This window comes from Mustela nigripes, chromosome 4 (genome assembly GCF_022355385.1).
Source record: "Mustela nigripes isolate SB6536 chromosome 4, MUSNIG.SB6536, whole genome shotgun sequence".
NCBI lineage: Eukaryota > Metazoa > Chordata > Mammalia > Carnivora > Mustelidae > Mustela > Mustela nigripes.
In genome coordinates, this window is record NC_081560.1 from 35,337,672 (window position 1) to 35,357,044 (window position 19,373).

The 19,373-nt window shown below is 34.5% G+C and overlaps 1 protein-coding gene across 1 annotated transcript in view; it reads left to right on the plus strand.

Annotated features, from left to right (window-relative positions):
* The first annotated feature begins 2,563 nt into the window (after window positions 1-2,563).
* The window catches only part of PPP1R3A (protein phosphatase 1 regulatory subunit 3A), a 40,153-nt gene continuing 23,343 nt past the window's right edge, over window positions 2,564-19,373 (plus strand). The window contains exon 1 of the mRNA XM_059395646.1: window positions 2,564-3,351. Within this exon, the coding sequence (XP_059251629.1) occupies window positions 2,564-3,351 (788 nt within the window). The remainder of the gene's footprint in view (window positions 3,352-19,373) is intronic.

A 19,373-nucleotide genomic window follows, 5' to 3' on the forward strand; every position in this document is an offset into this window, starting at 1 on the left:
GTGTGTAAACCTGGTGATTCACAGACCTGTACCCCTGGGGATAAAAATATATGTTTATAAAAAATAAAAAATTATATTAAAAAAAAAGCGCTGGAGGATGGACATGGGAGAAGAGATAAAAAAGATGAAATCACTGGGCTTTTGTTAAATGGTGACTAAGATGGACTATTCAAGTGTCTACAATTATGCAAAGGTTATAAACTGCGAAAGAGAGGCAGTAATTACTACAAATCAAGGGAGTAGTGCTGTGTAAAGACACACATTAAGAAGAGAAAACTTGAGTTCAAATAACAGGGCCATTTTCTAATGTAGAGCTGTTTTATGTCTTATAAAGTTAAGTGTTCCCTACTAGAGTCTTTGAAAAAAAAATCAAATTACAGATCATCACTTAATGTATGTGGACTCTCTGTAGTCTATTGTCCACCTATTGATGTGTCTTAAAAATCAGCCACTCCCAAACACATTTAGAAGTAAACATAATGCCTGCCACCGTTACTGTTGATTTTGTGCTACTTTTAATGTGCAGCTCATTTAATTGTTATTATTGCATTTTAACAATGAAAGAAGATAAGAAGATGGGGGTTAAAAAATTTGAGCAGAATTCTGAACATCATCCAGCTAGTAAGTGTCAGAGACAGAATACAACCCCAGAGGGCTTTAGCTCTAGGCCTCAGCTCATAACGCATGAATAGTTAGATTACTTTGGTACATCACTGTATCTGTAAATTTTCATTCTTCTATTATTTACATGACTGTATGGATTATTGACTAATTCTTTAAGATATTTTGTTACTAATGTCCTTGAATACCTAATGGTATATTTTAAGTACCTTGGGATGTGGTTACTCAAGTCTCATGGTCATTAACTTTGTAAGGGATAGCCATTTTCCCTTCCTGAACAATATATGAGGTCACCACTTATTCTTGCTGTATTGATGATGTAAAGCCCAAATAATTTTGTTTCCTTATTCTATACCCCACTCATTTTTAATTTTAAATAATAATTTCCTGGGCCATGATTTTATGCCATTCAAATTGTCCAATAAGTTAAAATGTATTTACAAAGTTGTAATTTTAAAGAAATGCTGTTAGGCAGCTCTCTTTTTAAAAAAAAAAAAAATTAATCACCTTTCACAGTTTAATTAATTGAATGAAGAATAGGAATCTCCCTTCCCCTATGACCTCCAGACTCTATGATCGGAATTAACCACTGCTAACAATTTCTTCTGTGTCTTTCCAGGAATTTTCTAGGCACATATTTGTGCACATTTTCTTTCTTTGCTTAGCCATTATCTTGGTTATCTTTCTGTGTCAATATATAAAGTGGTACTTTAGCCTTTTTAATGACTATATAACATTTTATTGCATGGGTGTCACATTATTTATCCAGTTTCCTGTGGGTTGATTTCTGAGTAGTTTCTAGAGTTTTTAAAAGTCAATTCTGTTGTAAACATATCTAATTTTTTTATACTGATAGGGTAAATTTCTAGCTGGAATATTTCAGAGTCAAAGCATATGTCTGGTTAAAATTTTTTGTAGGTATTTACCTGATTGTCATCTCCCCAGTGGATTTTACATTAACACAAAACATATGGTGGTCTAAACAGGGCAGCTCACACTTTAAAACTCACATCAAACTCCAAGATGTCATGGTATTAATTTCTGTTTTGTGGGCATAAAATGGCAGTTTGCTAGAGATGAACATTTTATTCTACATAAATATTTCCCTCCTGGGACAGGCCTACCATTGCCCATCTATATTTTCAAGGCAATAACACATTACTTGTATATATTTTTCCATAAGTTAATTAAAAGAAACTAATGTTTAAAATAACAGATTTGACTATTTGCTCTAGGCCTTGGCTCAGGCCATTTCTTCCACCTGGAAAATCCACCTCATTCCAGCCCTGCATGTCTATATTCTACCTACCCTTCATGGTTTATTTCAAATGATAACTTCTTCTTCTAAATCATGTTTCTTCAAGACTCCTAGAACCTTAATCTAACACTTTTATAGTTCACATTTTACATTGTCAGCCCCTGTTACATAGTAGCAATCATTATTATTAGGCACTGGATTTTCCTCCATTCTATAAATGTTCTTCTGTTCTCCTATCTGTCCTTGTCTACTTCAATGGATTGATTAAGCTCAAAACTATGTATTAGTATGGGATACTACTTTTATTTTCTTTTCAAATAAGTGGTCCATGTTTTTGTTTTTAAGATCAAATGGCTAAAACAATTTTTTAAAATTCTAAATTCAGATTTTTCAACACAGCAAAAAAAAATATTTAAAATGTCTTTTTGGAAATCACCTCAAACAGATGCAACTTTAAAAACAGAGTGAACTCTGAAGCATACTTGTGAAAGTAACATGGATGCTATCATATTAAAGGCCTTTGGAGGCAAGCTAGCATAGTTTACACGCCATTGGACCTATTTATAGAGATGACTCCTTTCTGCAATGTCAACTGTAACATAATACTTATTTTAAGCCTCAGTATCTCAAATATCAGCCTCTACTAGTTGTACAGTCTTCCCTTATTTGATATCAGAGAGCCCAATGGAGCCTTCTGAAGAACCTAGACAGATTAGCAAAGATAACTTTTTAGAAGTTCCTAATTTATCTGATTCTCTTTCTGAAGATGAGGAAGTTAAAACTACTTTCAAACCTGGCTTCTCCCCTCAACCTAGTAGACGAGGTTCTGATTCTTCTGAAGATATATACCTGGACACTCCATCTTCAGGTGCAAGAAGAGTTTCATTCGCCGACACTTTTGGATTCAATCTTGTGTCCGTCAAAGAATTTGATTGCTGGGATTTACCGAGTGTTTCAACTGGTTTTGACTTAAGGAAGGACACTTTTCACACAGAAGAATATGTTTTGTCTCCACTATTTAATTTGCCTTCTTCAAAAGAAGATCTTATGCAGCAACTTCAAGTACAGAAAGCAATACTGGAGTCAACTGAGTATCCTCCTGGGTCTACAAGTATGAAGGGCATTATTCGAGTTTTAAATATTTCTTTTGAGAAGTTAGTATATGTGAGAATGTCCTTGGATGACTGGCGGACACATTATGACATTTTAGCAGAATATGTCCCAAATTCATGCGATGGTGAAACTGACCAGTTCTCCTTTAAGATTTTATTGGTTCCCCCTTATCAAAAAGATGGCAGTAAAGTTCAGTTTTGTATACGTTATGAAACTTCTGTTGGTACATTTTGGTCAAATAATAATGGCACAAATTATATACTGATTTGTCAAAAGAAAGAACAAGAGCCGGAACCTGTAAAACCACGGGAAGAAGTTCCTAACAGACAAATAAAAGGCTGTTTAAAGGTAAAATCAAGGTGAGAATCTATCTTAACATTCTTTACTCTTCATAATCTTAAAGTCTTTTTATGTCATTCTTATTTCATGTGTTGTAAGAAATAGCCATTCTGTTTAAAAATATTCTGCTCATTATACACAAAACAATGGTGCTAGGCTTTAACAAGGTCAGTGCTATTCAAATAATAACACCATGTTAGCTCTCCTCCAAATGCAAGGAAAAGTATGGGTATAATATAGTAGATGGGGGAGAAGGGAGCACAATGTACAGATGGCTTGCCTAATGCCTTACGAATTGTTAAGTTCAAATCATGGAATCTAGATTCTTAACATGTACAACTTCACTTTGACATTTATAGTATATTTATTTTCAGTGGGTTTTAAAGGTCTGTGGTGTATTTCAAAATATTTCTGATTAGCATAAAACTGTGTTTCAAAATGCTCTTAGTGCTCAGAAATTCATAAGTTTCCCCTCAAACTTCTTAATGATCGAGTCATACAGGGCTGTTTGGAGTACATGTTAAGGTAAATCACAAGATGTATGACTTTAATGGCAAACCAAGAGAAAGACAAAAGTATATGAATGTATAAATAATATACATAAATGTATAAATTACACACAGAATTTTGTAATTACAACCAAATATAACATTATAGAACACAAAGTAGTATAAGTTAGTAAAAGCAAATGGAGCAGAATTTAAAAAAATGACCCAAATAGAAATAAGTATATTCAGCTTTATAGATTAGAGATTTGGGATATGATTCCTCATTAGTAACCCTGCTCTCCTGTTAATATAAAAAAAAAAAAATAAAGAAAACTGCATTCAGCCCTTTCTATTGTAGAGTTGGCTAATTTCCATGACACTGGGTTAGCAGATAAAACATCCAGGAGGAGATAGATCCCTTCTGCTCCTCAAAATGTCTCAGTGGGAAGTCCACATTGCTCCACAAGTCACAGGCAAAGGTTGGATTGTCCTGTGGGTGGTCCATCCTGTTACTAGACCTAAAGATTCTAGCAACTGTACCAGAAATACTGTAATATGATGAAGAGGGAACTGTATTACGAATCAAGACTCTGAGATTCCAAGAAGAATTTAATGAAAACATAAGGAATGACATTGAAAAAATTTTAGCCTCTTTATGCTTTAGTGCCTTGTTCTATTATAGGACAGTAAATAGTAACTATTAAGTGTGTTAGTCTAATGCATTAATGAATTAAATATAACATAGATGGAAGCAATTCAGTCATATAAAATATTTCTATTTTCATTACCCTTTAGTCTTTTGAAAGATTGGGTTACTCAACTTTGTGAATTTTGCCAACTTTTAGTCCAACTAAAACTTTCTCAGATCTTAACTGATGCTATTAAAAGAATAATATAACCATAATCTCTACATGTGCTAAAATAATAACTTAGATGTTTATGAAATTACTCAGCAACATGTTAGCTATATAGGCAAAATAAACTCAACATTAATTTATATACACATACACATTAAATATTTTACAAAAGAGATGATCATCAGTGAATATCTATTAAACATGTTGCAACTTATTCTCTCTGCTAGAGAAAAAGCAAAATTAGAAAAGTCACAGCCTTTTCGTCAAAGAGCTAATAGAAGGAGAGTTTAAACTCAGAGGACTGTTCTGAAGTTAAAGATGCAGCTTTAAAATACAAGCAATACACACTCAACTATGGTAAAAACAGGATTCCTTTGATAGGCCAAAGTTGATTTGATACCAAGAACAAAAATGGGCACTGATAGGTCTCAACTTCTATCCAACTCATGATATTATTGGAACTTCTTCTATTGTAAGATATGTATAACTATATATATCCATACATACATTTGTATTCAGAACAGTAATCACTGGATTCATAGCGGACACCATTCAAGTTTTAATATTGCTTTGGGGAAAAACCTGAGAAGAACTAAACCACAAAATGGTCTGAAGGCCTGTAAAGTTTCCTAATGAGTTATAAAAATGGAAAAAATCTCTCTCCTTCAAAACCACAAATACATTTTCTGCACTTCTATAACTTAAAATTGACCAACATAATTCAAACCACATTTTGAAAAAAAGCATTTGCCTCTGGAGGAGGCCTTTTGTGCTGAGTTTCAGTCCAACATGAATTTTTACATCTGATTTATATACCACTCAAAATGGAGTGTATAAAGGAAATCCTGACAGATCCTTAGAACAGCATGTGCCGTAATAGAATATTTATACAGCTTTTCCATGATATAATTTATATGCAATGGGGTTTCAAATATTCCTAAAACTCACACAAGAGAGCATTATCAAATTTCTAAATGAATATTGCAGTTGGATTTCATTGTGAAGAATTTAGTTAGGGAAAAATAGCACACCTTATTAGTGTTATTTTACAAAACGTATACTTGGCTAAAATAAAAGTGAACTAATACTTATCTGATCAAAAAATTACAGCTTCGAAAATATCCTCCTCCCTCCAAAGAGTTGCATAATTTAAATGGGTCTTTTTTGAGTGTTTCCACACTTCCTCCATAGCTTAATTTGGTGGTCGCTTCTTCCAACAGATAAATACAGAAGAGAAATTTATATGAATCTTTGCTTCATACATGCAAGTAATTAACAATAATGTGTTATATAACTCAGAGTTGAAGTGAAAATAAGCTGTCCTAATGTAGACAGTAACATCTCTTAATACCAAAGTTAATTTGCTATCAGGGTCCTAGATATTTTATCTTCTGAAAGTGTCAACAATCCCTTCTAATAAGTTCAGAACGAACTATGCGAACACATTTAGTGAGGTAAGTTTTCTGTTATGTCAATCACCCTAGGCACTACACTTTTTCTATGGAGATTTTTTTCAGGTCAGAGTTTGTAAATCTCTACATTGATGATGTTGTCTATTTTATTTTATGTTTGTTAATCCATCCACTTTGACAGAAATAAATATCTAGACTAGGGAGAGGAATGCAGAGTTTGTTACTTGTAGGCATGTGACTGATAGTGACCCAGAGGTATTTAATTGCACCGAAAGGCACGCATCAGGAGATACTCGATAAGTGTCACCACAGACAGGGCACAGGTGTATGTGCTAGCAAACAAACTAAGCAGATTTCTGATCCTCATCCCGTGGGCTTTATTTCAAAATAAATGACCAAAAGAAATAAATGACATTAATATGAATTACCTTAAATGTACATGAATAAATAAACTAAAAATAGCATTCAGAAGCAGTTAAAATTATGGGCTTCAAAGTTAAACATATCTGGCTTTTGGGTCCAAGTTCCACCATGTTAACTGTATGAGTTTGGACAAGTTAAGCTTGGTTTCTTCATCTGTTAGTTAGGACTAACAATTGTACTATCTTACAGGGTTGGCTGAGATTTCTATGAAATAATACATATACACTTTTGGTAGAGTATCTGGAACATAGTAAATGTTAACCAGTATAAAAAAGACAAGGCTAACTTTAGCTTTAGATGGATCCCCAAAACCCTAAAAAGGCTCAACTTGCCCCAGAGTCTCTTTCTTCTTTCTTTCCAGGGTTCCTAAGTTTTTTAGCATTGGATCTCTTGCAGGACTTTAATCAATTAGCAAAACTAATTAAATCCTACCTTTTCTTGAGATGTATGTCACCTTATATCTGAAACGTCTTAAAACTGGTTATCTTAATGACTATTAAATATTCCACAGTTACTAGATTATAAAACGGAGGACCAGATGGGAAGGGATAAAAAAGGCATGAAGTTTGGCATTGAACAGACTTGTGTATTAATCCCAGTAAAATATATACTTCTAGCTATGTGATTGTGGACATACTACTTTACTTCTCAACACCTCAGTTTATTCATCTTTAAAATAGGAGTAATGATGCCGGATAGTGTGAGGACTCAATTAACATAAAATTAGATATTCTTAAAGCTTTTAGTGCAGTGCTGTGCACATATGAAGTAGTTATCAAAAACTACCTATAACTGCCATAATCATTATCAAACCTTGTTCAGCTAGCTAATTTCTGATTCTTGGACTTGCATTATTTTTCCAGATATCATAGTCTACCTTGTTCAGGTTCCAAAACTCATTCAACAAGTGTTTACTAAGGACCTGTGTGTTATTAGGCACCAGTATCCATGAGAAACCTGACTGGAAATAGGACCCTGTGAAGATGAAGAGAGGTCCCAAGAAAAAAGTCCTCACAAAGACTGAGAGCAGAGAAAGGGACAGAGAAAGAGCATCAACTCCAATACTTTGGGTATACAATGGAAGCCATGGATAAAAATTAAAATAAGAACCATTTACATTATGTTTCAGGTTTTCTAGAATATGTGATCTATAAGTGATCTCGTGCATGGGCTAGGGGAATGATCTTTTTTTCCATCACCAGCTGCTAAACGTATGTTTCCAACCATTGGGTACACAGACTGACTTCATCTGGTTTTGTATTTTATTAAGTGAAACCAATTTATTATTTTAAATAAAGAAATGGCATGATATAGGTGTTGGATGGTATTTATAACTTGGCCAGGTGAATGCAAATAAATTCCTGAAAGACTTCAATGCCAAAGGAGAAAATTGATCAGTCTTCAATTTTTGTACCTGAGAAACAGAACCAGGCATATTCAAGGAGGGAAAAAGAGAGAAATACATTCTAAAGCATGATTTTAAGATTACAGAGAGTTTATCTTTCAGGGTGGCATAAAAATCGCTAAAATGAGGCCAAGAAAAGCATTGGAAAATGAAGCATAAGATATGGTAATGTTGCATGTTCCAGTCAGAGCCATTGGATTGTGAGACTTCCTTAATTTACACTTACAGTATAATCTGGGATCCTGGAAATAGTCCAAAGAGGTGTAAATAGCCCCATGAGGCCTTTAGGAGTTAATGTATTCCATAACTAACTTGTTGTGAGTCCGTACTAATTGTGGAAGCCAGGTCTGCTTAAGGTGGGGACCTCTGGCAAGGCCATATGGAAACATAAAATGCAGCTGCACAGGACCTGTCAAGAGGACCGTTTGGAAGCTGCCAGCTGGTTTGACAGCAAGGAGCCAAGAAGCTTAGTTTCCTTGGAGATCTACCAGGGCTTTGTGGCTTCCTGGTTTTCTATAAATCCATACCCCTAGAAGACTAGACTCCTTGGCGTAGTTTTGTAACTTTTTCTAAGAGAAGGGAAAACAAGAGAGTCTCATCATTCAGGGTGTTTCTCAAGTTCAAGCTGAAGGGAATCACTATGGATCCCATTTCTTACATGGATCCTCTGGATTTCCAACTTTAACTTCCCACCGCCAGCCTATAAAAATTATCATTATTATTTATTGTTATTTTTAGATTTTATTTATTTATTTGACAGGGGGAGCAGCAGAAATAGAGAGAGAAGTAGGCTCCCTGCTGAGCAGGAAAGCCCAATGTGGGCCTCAAACCCAGGACCCTGGGACCATTACCTGAGCCAAAGGCAGACACTTAATAGACTGAGCCACCCAGGCCACCCCAAGCCTGTAAAAATTTCTTATAGGGTCCAAGCACTCTGAGCCAGTAAGGCTCTAGGAGGGGAAAAAAAAGATAAAAAAGAAAAAAGAAAGATTATGAAAGATTATGAACTAGGACACTTAGTTTTTCAACTTCTTCCAATTTTGCTGTGACTCTTGTCCCTGTTCTAAGTTTTTACCCCCAAACCCCAAGAGGAATAATGCAGGATAAATGAACTCAGAAGACACCTGAGGTGGGCCTGACCGCTTAGTAAAATGGCAGACTTAAAAGATCTTCTATGCTCTGACACTTCACTTTGAAACCATGCCTGACATTTTTATATACATGTGTATACACACACACACACACACACACACACACACACACACTCTCCCCTTCCTTAAATGTAGACACATTCAGGATGGCAGGGGCTATCTTTATCTTACATCCGATGAAGGTTGGTTGCACATAGGGGCTTTAAGTTTGGATTGAGCCAATGGAAATGGATAATTTTAGAGGAGAGAGCACTATGAGATATAACCAGGTTTGAGTACAGAGTTTGCAGTATGGGTTCCATAGAAGTATGAGGACTCTGGGGGTCTGGAGTGTGTGTGAATGTGTGTGTGAGTGTGTGTGTGTGTGTTTAGGGGAAAAGGTGGATTCCATAAACAATGAGGCATAATGGAAACAGCACACCCTTTAAATTGGGGCAGATCTGGGCTGTCAGTCCAATTAATTACTGTGTCAACTTAGATAAATTATATTTCGTGTCCTCTTTACAAAGGCCAAAATAGGGTTAATAATTTCTACTTGGCAGAAGTGCTATGAGAACCACATCAGCTAATATATATAAGCATCTGTCCCAGTTGCTGATACTTCATTGATATTCATAATGGTATTGGAGATAAATATTGCTTTTAAAAATCTTAAATTACTTTTAAAAATCTTATATGACTAGTCCTACACTCAAAATTAGTGGAGGAATGCTTTATTTCCACTGTATCATTTCTGCTGCCAGGACCCACGCTAAAAAAAAGTTTCAAAATTAGTTGTATTGTAGAGTCAACAAGCTTTGGAGTTAGTTTTGGAGAAACTAACCAGAGAAACTTATGCCATTGCTGCTATAGGGAAAATAATTCCCAAATTCCTGGAATTTCTGGATTACAAAAAATTTTGGAACATTGCCTGTTCATAAGTTGAACACTACTTAAAAAAAAAACTATAACATGTTTCTTAAGATAGTTCTTAAAATAGTTCTTTTGGACTAAATAAATGAGATAGTTGCACATAACTTCACCGTATCATCACTTTATACCTGTAAGAGGAAACTGAATTTTACATAACACTTTTCCTCTAAAAAAACACATTATACACCAGCACATTTCAGTCATTCCTTTGTTTTAAAGGATTCTCTGTACCTCACCATTATATAAAAGAGAAAAAGCTTCTCAGGACATATGCCTCTAATCTTTTCAGGTTTTTATTCTGCCTCTCTAATAGTTTTACTTGGATAAATGGCATGGTAGTGTTATTATCTATTAAATAAGTAATAACCGGTTTTGAAGCCTTAATCATATCATCCTGCTATTTAAAGATTTTATGACAAAATGGTAATTCCTAAATTGTACTGTTTTATGGCATTGTTTGGTGACAGAGATCAGTTGTACATTAAACAAAGCTGTCTGAAGTAATTTTGCTACTCCTTCCCCCTCAGGTGAGGAGAGGGGGTCTGAGAATGGTTTGTCTGTGTTGCATTTAAGTGCTATTCAAGTCAAAAAGAGAAATAAATGCGACCACCATAAGACAATGATTACTCTATGTGTAGAGTATTGTAGACTTGAATTTTACTTATCCCTTTACTTACCAAAAGATAAAATATCCCCCAAATTTGTATTTGTAAAGCATGCCAAATAGTAGATTCTTTTCTTAATTATGTGAAACAGATTTTATAACCCATTTGACACTGATGGGATTCTGATTTGTTTTACAGATTTAAGCCATGATACCAATCAAATAGACTAACTCTGTAAGGAAAAACCCCAAGCTTACTTTCATTCTTGAAAATTACTGTGGTTTTCTTCACACAAATTAAAAATCACAAAAAATTGTGCAGGTAAATGTTAGCTTCATAAGACATATAATGAAATGAAGCTGGGAAAAATACTCACATCTTACTAGTACCTCCGTTTGAGGATAAATACTTACAGAAGATTTTAAAATGTATTGTTATAACTTAAATCTTCCAGGTATTTGCCAATAGAATATCACACAGATTTTAAAAAGCACATTTATATGCAGTAAAAAAAATGTAATCTTCATACATACTCTAATGGGTATATAAGACTATTGTGTTTGCTGTAAATAAAGTTCAATCGTTGTTTCCAGTGTTATACAACAATTGATTTCTGAATCATTTTCAATAAATCATTGTTGTAGAAAATACTATTTAATTCTGTTTTTTTGCTTAGAGGCAGAATTATTTTAAAAACTACCCAAGCCAAATGGTTATATATTCTCTTTTGAATCATCTTCTAGGAAGATTGTGTTCTTCAGTAATGTATTCTATCAGGAATTCTAGGTCTTTTATGTAGCCATTCATATTGTTCTATGTCTTCAATCTTGTCATTTGTTCCCTCTGATTCTCAGTTGAATTAAATGTTGGAGTCCCTATCCGTACAAGGTTAAGCAGAATCATCTTGTTTTTGTGACTCTTTCTATTTTTCAGGTAAACCAACCTAATAACTTTAGATTTTTGCCCTGGGGTTCTAACCAGTAAGCTAATAAATTAGTTTGTATTATTTAATGCAAAAGTGAGACAGGAAAAACTCACCGCCAACTAGATTCTCTGAAGGGGGAATGACATGACTATTACAAAGACTGTGCACTGCGGGCACGAACATTCCAGGGGCAGCAGGGAATAGCAGACTAACTAAAGAGCTCTCCCAATCCTGCCATCATTAGTTTTGAGTTCTGAGTACTGGAGGGATTGTTGTTATTACTGTACTTTCTATGGGGCCGAGGGAAGAGAAGTTACAAAATTCAAAATATTTGAGAAGATTACTCAGTTTATTTCTCAATTCTACCTAAAAAGATAGCCATTAAAATTTTTAAAATCCTCTTAGACAAATAATGAATAATTTAGAATAGCTATGTACACTATATTCTAGATATCTAATTTTTATTTTTATTTTTTAGATAACTAATTTTTAATAAAATTCCACTCAAGAATGTTAACTGTATGAGACACTGAAAGAAATCTTGAATAAATTTGTAAAAATCAAATGTAATATAGATCAGCTGAAACTTAAATTGGTTCTAATTATATCATTTTTAGAAAGTTTAATATAGGGGCACCTGGGTGGCTCAGTGGGTTAAGCCACTGCCTTCGGCTCGGGTCATGATCTCAGGGTCCTGGGATCGAGCCCCACATTGGGCTCTCTGCTCAGCAGGGAGCCTGCTTCCTCCTCTCTCTCTGCCTGCTTGTGATCTCTCTCTGTCAAATAAATAAATATAATTTAAAAAAAAAAAAAGAAAGTTTAACATAGTAACTACAAGCGGAATTCACCTGAGTATATGTTAAATTTCTTGAACCTGTGTGTGTGTGTGTGTGTGTGTGTGCGCGTGTGTGTGTGTATACAGTATTAGCTAAAACTATTTGTTCTAATCAATGAATATGTGCAGAGAACTGGGAAGCCAATCCAGTCCATAATTTATTTAGTAAATTGAACTTAGGGAGTAGTTAAGTAATACTGCCCATTTATATTTCAATTATTCTTAATTTGTGTGGAAAAACTACACACACATCTGTATATATCAGCTTTTTACTTAAACCTTATCTTGTTTGTGTGCATGTGTATGTGTGTGTAATACACATAAGAAATGCATTGTTCAGATAGTACTTATGTTTTCTAATATTTTCTATTTTCTCTATTAATATCTCATTTAAAGCTAACTTTGGCAAGCCAAGTTTTTAGGTAATACTAGTTATATGTAGGGACATATAAGACATTTATCTACAAATCTCATTAAACTCATGTAGTTCAACAAGGCTCCTGGTCCTATTCCTGATTTATCCATATTATGGGATTGCCTTTGTCCTTATATTGCTTTGTCATTCTTCCTTTAAATTACAATATTTCTGGCAAAATTTTTTCATGGAATAGTTACTTCAAGGGTACAAAATAAAATAGCTTTCCTTAAATGAAAGCATTGTTGTTTACCATGTTTGCATCTGATGCAATTAATCTATAGGCAAAGAAATTAACATTTAACAAAAGACTTCCTGTTTATCAGATATTCCTAAATCCGGAAGGAAGAGGATTTCCATCATATAGCCTCTATTATCTGTTTAGTCAAAATGTTTACGAAGGTTTTATTTATAGTGGTGGCCTTTCTCTGCACTTTAAAAAACCTATGTGTGTCTCATCTTCCCAACTGGTCTGCAAGTTCCTTGAGGCCAGGAATGATGTATTTGTCTAAACATTATTCCCCACTGTAGCTAATAGAAGGATTTGCATATAAAAAGCTCTCAAAATTAATAATAAAGGCAATGGGTTTTTTCATTTATAACCCTGAGGCCTAGTAAAATCCAAAAGCACCTTCTGAATAATTGAAGAATGAATTATACTTGTTACAGTTTTAATGATGAGTGCTTTTATTGTTTTCACAATCTTTAAAAATCAGATGTCATCTGGACATCTCCATCTGGATATCCAGGTGGCAAGTTTATTCCCTTAATGTCTCACACCAAAGTTGCATCTCTCCTCAAATCCTAACTCTTCTTTCTTTATTCCATATTTTGTTTAAAATCATAGTCATTCTCCCTGCAATGCAAATAAAAAACTTGAACATAATAACTGATTTCTCTTTTGCTGGTTCTTATAAATTCTATACTTACGTTATATCCTATAGCCATGAAGTAATGATTGTTCATTGGATCAAAAATAAAAATTACTTAAAAAATTAAAAATAGAATAAAATATAGAAAGACTATATTTACATAACATAAAAACAAATAAAAAGGAAATTTGTCTCTGCAATAACCATGTATTTATTGTCTAAATTGACTCAAAATTAAATATAGAAATGAACACACTAACCATTCTAACATCTTATAGATAATCTAAATTTAGATGGTTACTTTCAGTTATCAAGGTATCAACAAGAGATCATATTGAGAATAAATTAACATAGTCTATGATGGGATACTCTCATTATTGTCTTTCCTTCTATCCTAAGTCTTCTAAAGAGCTGATTCATGGAGTCACCAAAATATTACTTTGAAGTAATAACAAGTAATCCTAACATCTCAAATAGAATAAATATTCACTGGTTAGCCTTCGGCTTTCCACATACAACAGTCCAGACCAGTGGAACCAGAGCCAGAAAAATCTAATAGGCTGAATAATGAAAAGACCAAACGCAGATATTGTATATCTACCGATCAGAACAGAGTCATTCATCCTTCCTTCTTGCCAGGGCCAGGATCCCAGCCAATATTCATAGTAGTACTACTGCTGCTTATATGGTGTTCCCTGATTCTGACACCTGTGCATTCTGGGCTTGCCTGCTGTCTTACCTGCTTTCCTTTATCTTAATGTCTTCTCTTGACTGGGCCTTTTGCCCCTACTAGATCCCTAAATCGAAACTTTTCTAAGTCATACAGTATGGTCAGCTCTGTCTTGAGATTGCGTTCTTGGTCTTCCCCTCCAGGAAACAAAAAACACAAGTAGTTAAGAGGAGTAATGCAATGTGTTTAAATGTTTAACCTTAAAGCTTACAAAAAGGTCGTGTGAAGGATCTGCTACGTTCTAATGAATACTGTTTACAACTTTTTTGGATATAATTTTAGATTTAAAGAAGAGTTGTAGGAAGAATATGAGGACTCCCCATATTCCTGTGTACTTAGGTTTTAAAACTATATAACAGCAGAGTCCAGTTGCATTGACTCTTATAGGCCAGAGCTTCAACTTTTGAAAACTTTAAGCAATGGTAACTTTCTAGTTTCGAGCTAATTGCTGATTTTGCAGGATATAAAATACATTCAAAATATCTTGTGAAAACGTTAAACGCAAACTGATGTTGTACTGTCATCAGACATCATAATGTTCTAATTTTTAAAAAAATTTTAAAACTTTGAAAATTATATTATTTTTCTTCTTATGGCAGTAAAAATTGGGGAACAAACATATTTTAGGAAATTAGCATAAATAATTATATTTCTTATGGCAAAAATAAGATGCTCCCCTATACTGAATAGCAATTGATTCTTACACTACCACCCTCAACTAACATCTCACTGTTTTCATTAAGAGTTTTACTATAATTTTCCTAATATCCTAAAGAACTTTAGAGTGTAAAACCTAAGGTTACAACCCAAAGTAAAAATGTATTATTGAGGTAGGTAAGGCATAGAGTTTGTAAATAGTGATTATTACTATTTTTTTAAAGAAGTTTTTAAATGAAGTTTTCTGGAAATTAAAGTTTTGCCATTTAAATTTGTTGTTTTCCAATTAATTTTCAATAAACAAGTAGAGATGGGTTCCTAATGAAAATGTTATTTGTGAGACTGAAGTAAATGTTTTCTGGGTAAGGTTTAGCTGCTGAGAAACTGGGGGTAATGTTTTTTTAGTACAACAGAATGTGCTTGTCTGTGATTAATTGTAACCGTTAAGGAAATTAATTTTTTGGAAATCCTTTTAAAAATTATAAAAAAAAATTATGTTGTCATGATTATAAAGGCCAGTTGTGTGGTGTGTGTGTGTGTGTGTGTGTGTGTGTTTCTCCAATTCCTAGAGAATTCCTTGACCACTTAAGGGATGAAATTCCTTTCATTCATCTAATTTTGTGTCTAAGGATCTGTTACATTAGTTAGAACTTGGCTGCCAAACTAGGAGGAAGTTTCATATCATGTATGGACTAAACCTTTTTGACGACTATAATTCTATGATATTTACTACTTTAATGTTGCCTTGTTCTTTTATTTAGAAACTTTTAATTATATAAGCTTAAAGAATATGTGGTTTAAATCTATCATCATTTCTTAAATGATAAAAAGTTCTCATTAGCTCACCTTTATACATTGTAGTAAGCAACACCAGTCCCATCGGATAGAAGAATAAATTTAGGCAATGGGGATTTATTTGATGAAGTCTAGAAAATATTTAAGAGGAGAAAGTGGGTTTGTGATTTAAATTCTCTAATCTCCTATGGCTCTGAACCATAATGCCTCAATAAGACACTTATTCATAAAGAAATAATAGGGGTCTTATTTTGCGTAGGACACTTCTAAGTAGCTACTATCTTCAAGCATGAATTTGGTTAAGGAATATATTTATATACATGAAAAGTTAGCTATCAGTGTAAAGTGTGCCAAATAGAAGGACACATACTCAGAGAAAATCGTAGGAGATACAGAGCAATAGGCATTCAAGAAAGGACTGTTCAGCAGGCTGCCCTCATTAAGAAGAGCATCACGGGGGCGCCTGGGTGGCTCAGTGGTTTGGGCTGCTGCCTTCGGCTTGGGTCATGGTCTCAGGGTCCTGGGATCGAGCCCCGCATCGGGCTCCCTGCTCCGCAGGAAGCCTGCTTCCCTCTCTCTCTCTCTCTCTCTGCCTGCTTCTCTGCCTACTTGTGATATCTGTCTTTCAAATAAATAAATAAATAAAATCTTTTAAAAAAAAAAAAAAAGAAGAGCATCACGGAAGAACTGAACTTAACTTTGAAATGCTAAAACTTGGGTAGGTGGAGAAGGAGCAGGGGGGTATTTACAGACTGTAAAAAAGATGTGTGGAATGGCAGCCCAAAGGACAACATGGGGATTTTATTAGTCAATCAGATTGCCTAGAACAGACAGAATTGTGAAAGTCAAACTTGAAAAACAAAGATGGGAAAGAACTGTATACTCTTGCAAGGCTGAAATTTGAACTTTACTCTCCCTGTTCAAGGATAAAGTAGTATTTTAGTTATATTAATTCAGAAAATTTTCAGAGTAAATTAATGAAAAGTATGAACTAGGTTGCTAACTGTAAGAAATGGGATTGATGTAATTGTAAATATTGAGCATAAATTCCCCAATGTTTCTCTCCTAACATGCTTTCCACTAATCATGTTTTATGAAAGATTCTTTATTGCCTTGAAAAACTACTTACGGCACTTATGAACCGTTAAGTACCGTACCATTGTACTTCTGCTTGTGTTTTGGGAGTCTCATGGTTTAGAAACCTTTTCTAGGTTTTTAACCACTTTTTAAAAAAGATTTATTTAACAGACAGAGATCACAAGTAGGCAGAGAGGCCGGCAGAGAGAGAGGGAGGCAGGCTCCCTGCTGAGCAGAGAGCCCGGTGCAGGGCTTGATCCCAGGACCCAGGATCATAACCTGAGCCAAAGGCAGAGGCTTTAACCCACTGAGCCACCCCAGCGCTCTGTTTTTAGCTATTTTTTGCTATCTCTTTCTGTATTTGGAATGGTTAAATACAGGTCTTATTCTTTTTAAATTTTATTTATTTTTATTAAAGCTTTTTTTTTTTTTTTAAGATTTTTATTTATTTATTTGACAGAGGGAGAGAGCGTGAGAGAGGGAACACAAGCAGGGGGAATGGAAAAAGGAGAAGTAGGCTTCCTATTGAGCAGGAAGCCCAATGTGAGACTCAGTCCCAGGACCCTGGGATCATGACCTGAGCCGAAGGCAGATGCTTAACGACTGAGGCACACAGGTGCCCCTACAGATTTTATTCTATCCTCATTATCAATATTAGTTATTTAATTTTGCTATAGGTCACCTTTAATATAAAAAGCAGGTATGTATGACGGCACACATTTTTAGGTATTCTTACACCTATTTCATGAGTGATTCATTTTACTGCTCTGGTCATGTTCAGGGAAATTTTCCTTTTGTAATTAGTTGATTCAAATTCTTCCTTTAAAATCTAAGGTTTATGTTTTAACTTGGTGAGAAAGATTATTCCAGGCATCTCAAGGTTTATCCTTATGGATGGGTACATGAAAATTCCACTAATATGCTTCCTTCTATAATACCAATGCCCTCAAGATTGAGAAAATATGGGTCTTCGTTAACTTCAAAGAAAAAAAATCATCAAGACACCAGTGGCAAATCTCTTATTGTGCCCTTTAGCTTGTACACTGACAGAGAATAAACCAAAAACCAAAAACCACGCGTGACTGAGAAATGACAAAAGTGTCTTCATGCATTCAAGAAGTGTTACTGAGTATATACTATGTGTCAGGTACTGTTCTAAACACTGGGGATACACTAGTGAAAAAATGGCAGTCTCTTTCCTTGATTAGCTGATATTCTGATGGGAGGGAAAGCTAATAACTAATTAATTTAAAGAATAAATAAGTTATGTCAGAAAATGGCAAGTGCAATTGAGAGTATAAAATGCAATACCAGATAAGAAGGATGAGTAAAGATTGAACATCATCGAGAAAATGACAGTTGATCAGAGACGTGAAGAGAGTCAATCATGAAGACCCCTGGGAGAACAGGGCTCCATGCTGAACAAAGTCACAAGGGCAACACTGGAAGCAGCTTCAAGTGATGTACCTTTCCCCTCTGTTTGCATTAGATTCCCATGCTCCTTATGGCTCCTATAGACTCTTGGGCATACCAGTCACTAACTAGCCATATGGTCTCATGCAGGAAAGGCAGGAAAACCATTTCTCTTTGACACCAAACCTGTTAAGGATCCCTTTCTCCTTTTTTTCTGGCTGCTCTCTGGCTTCCCAGAGTTTCATTTTCTATCTTTCTAGGTCCATTTTTTTTCCCACTGGCGCACCGCCTTGCAATTTTGTTTTAGTGAAGATGGAGTTGTACTCCAGTTAATCAAAGAAGGAATTCAACATTTGAATTATTGGAGTGAAAAAGCACTAAATAGTTGTACCTATCATTATTTTTATTTTCAACTATTTTGATTATCCTGACTATAGGCTATTAGTATTATACATACGGAATAAGCTTATGTAAAAAAAAAAAAGAATTTTTTTTCATAAAATCAACTCTATATACATATAAATGAAGCAAACAGGTGTAAAATGCTGATCCTCAAAGATAGCAAGTGCCTTCACTTACATATCAAATCAGGAAAAATGAAGATCAGGTTGTGGTATTTTTGTATGAAACATTCTCTTAACACATGATAAACTCCAAACACATTAAGCTATCAGCATTATCCACAAACTTACATTTAAACTATTATATTGCAATTTCTGCCTTTTTCAGTGACTGTCATCTCATTTCTATTATTTTTACCTCAAGACTCTAATTGTTCTTTTATAGGATCTAACCGACCAGTGTCCTTGGCAATACACTTTCTGGTGCTTGCATCTGCAGTAATTGTTTGGACAATTTGCCACAGAGTACAACTGGAAAACGTTTTACTAGTTCAGGTCTAAATCTTTACAAACACTATCAGTTTTATAATGAGCTATATAACTGTTAAAGTAGAAATGATGACTGTCTCTTACCCTAAACAGCATGTAGGTTTCTTTTTAGTTAAGAAAAATAAGTAAATTTAAATGCACTGAAGTATGGGTGGGTAATCCCCATGATGAATAAAAATT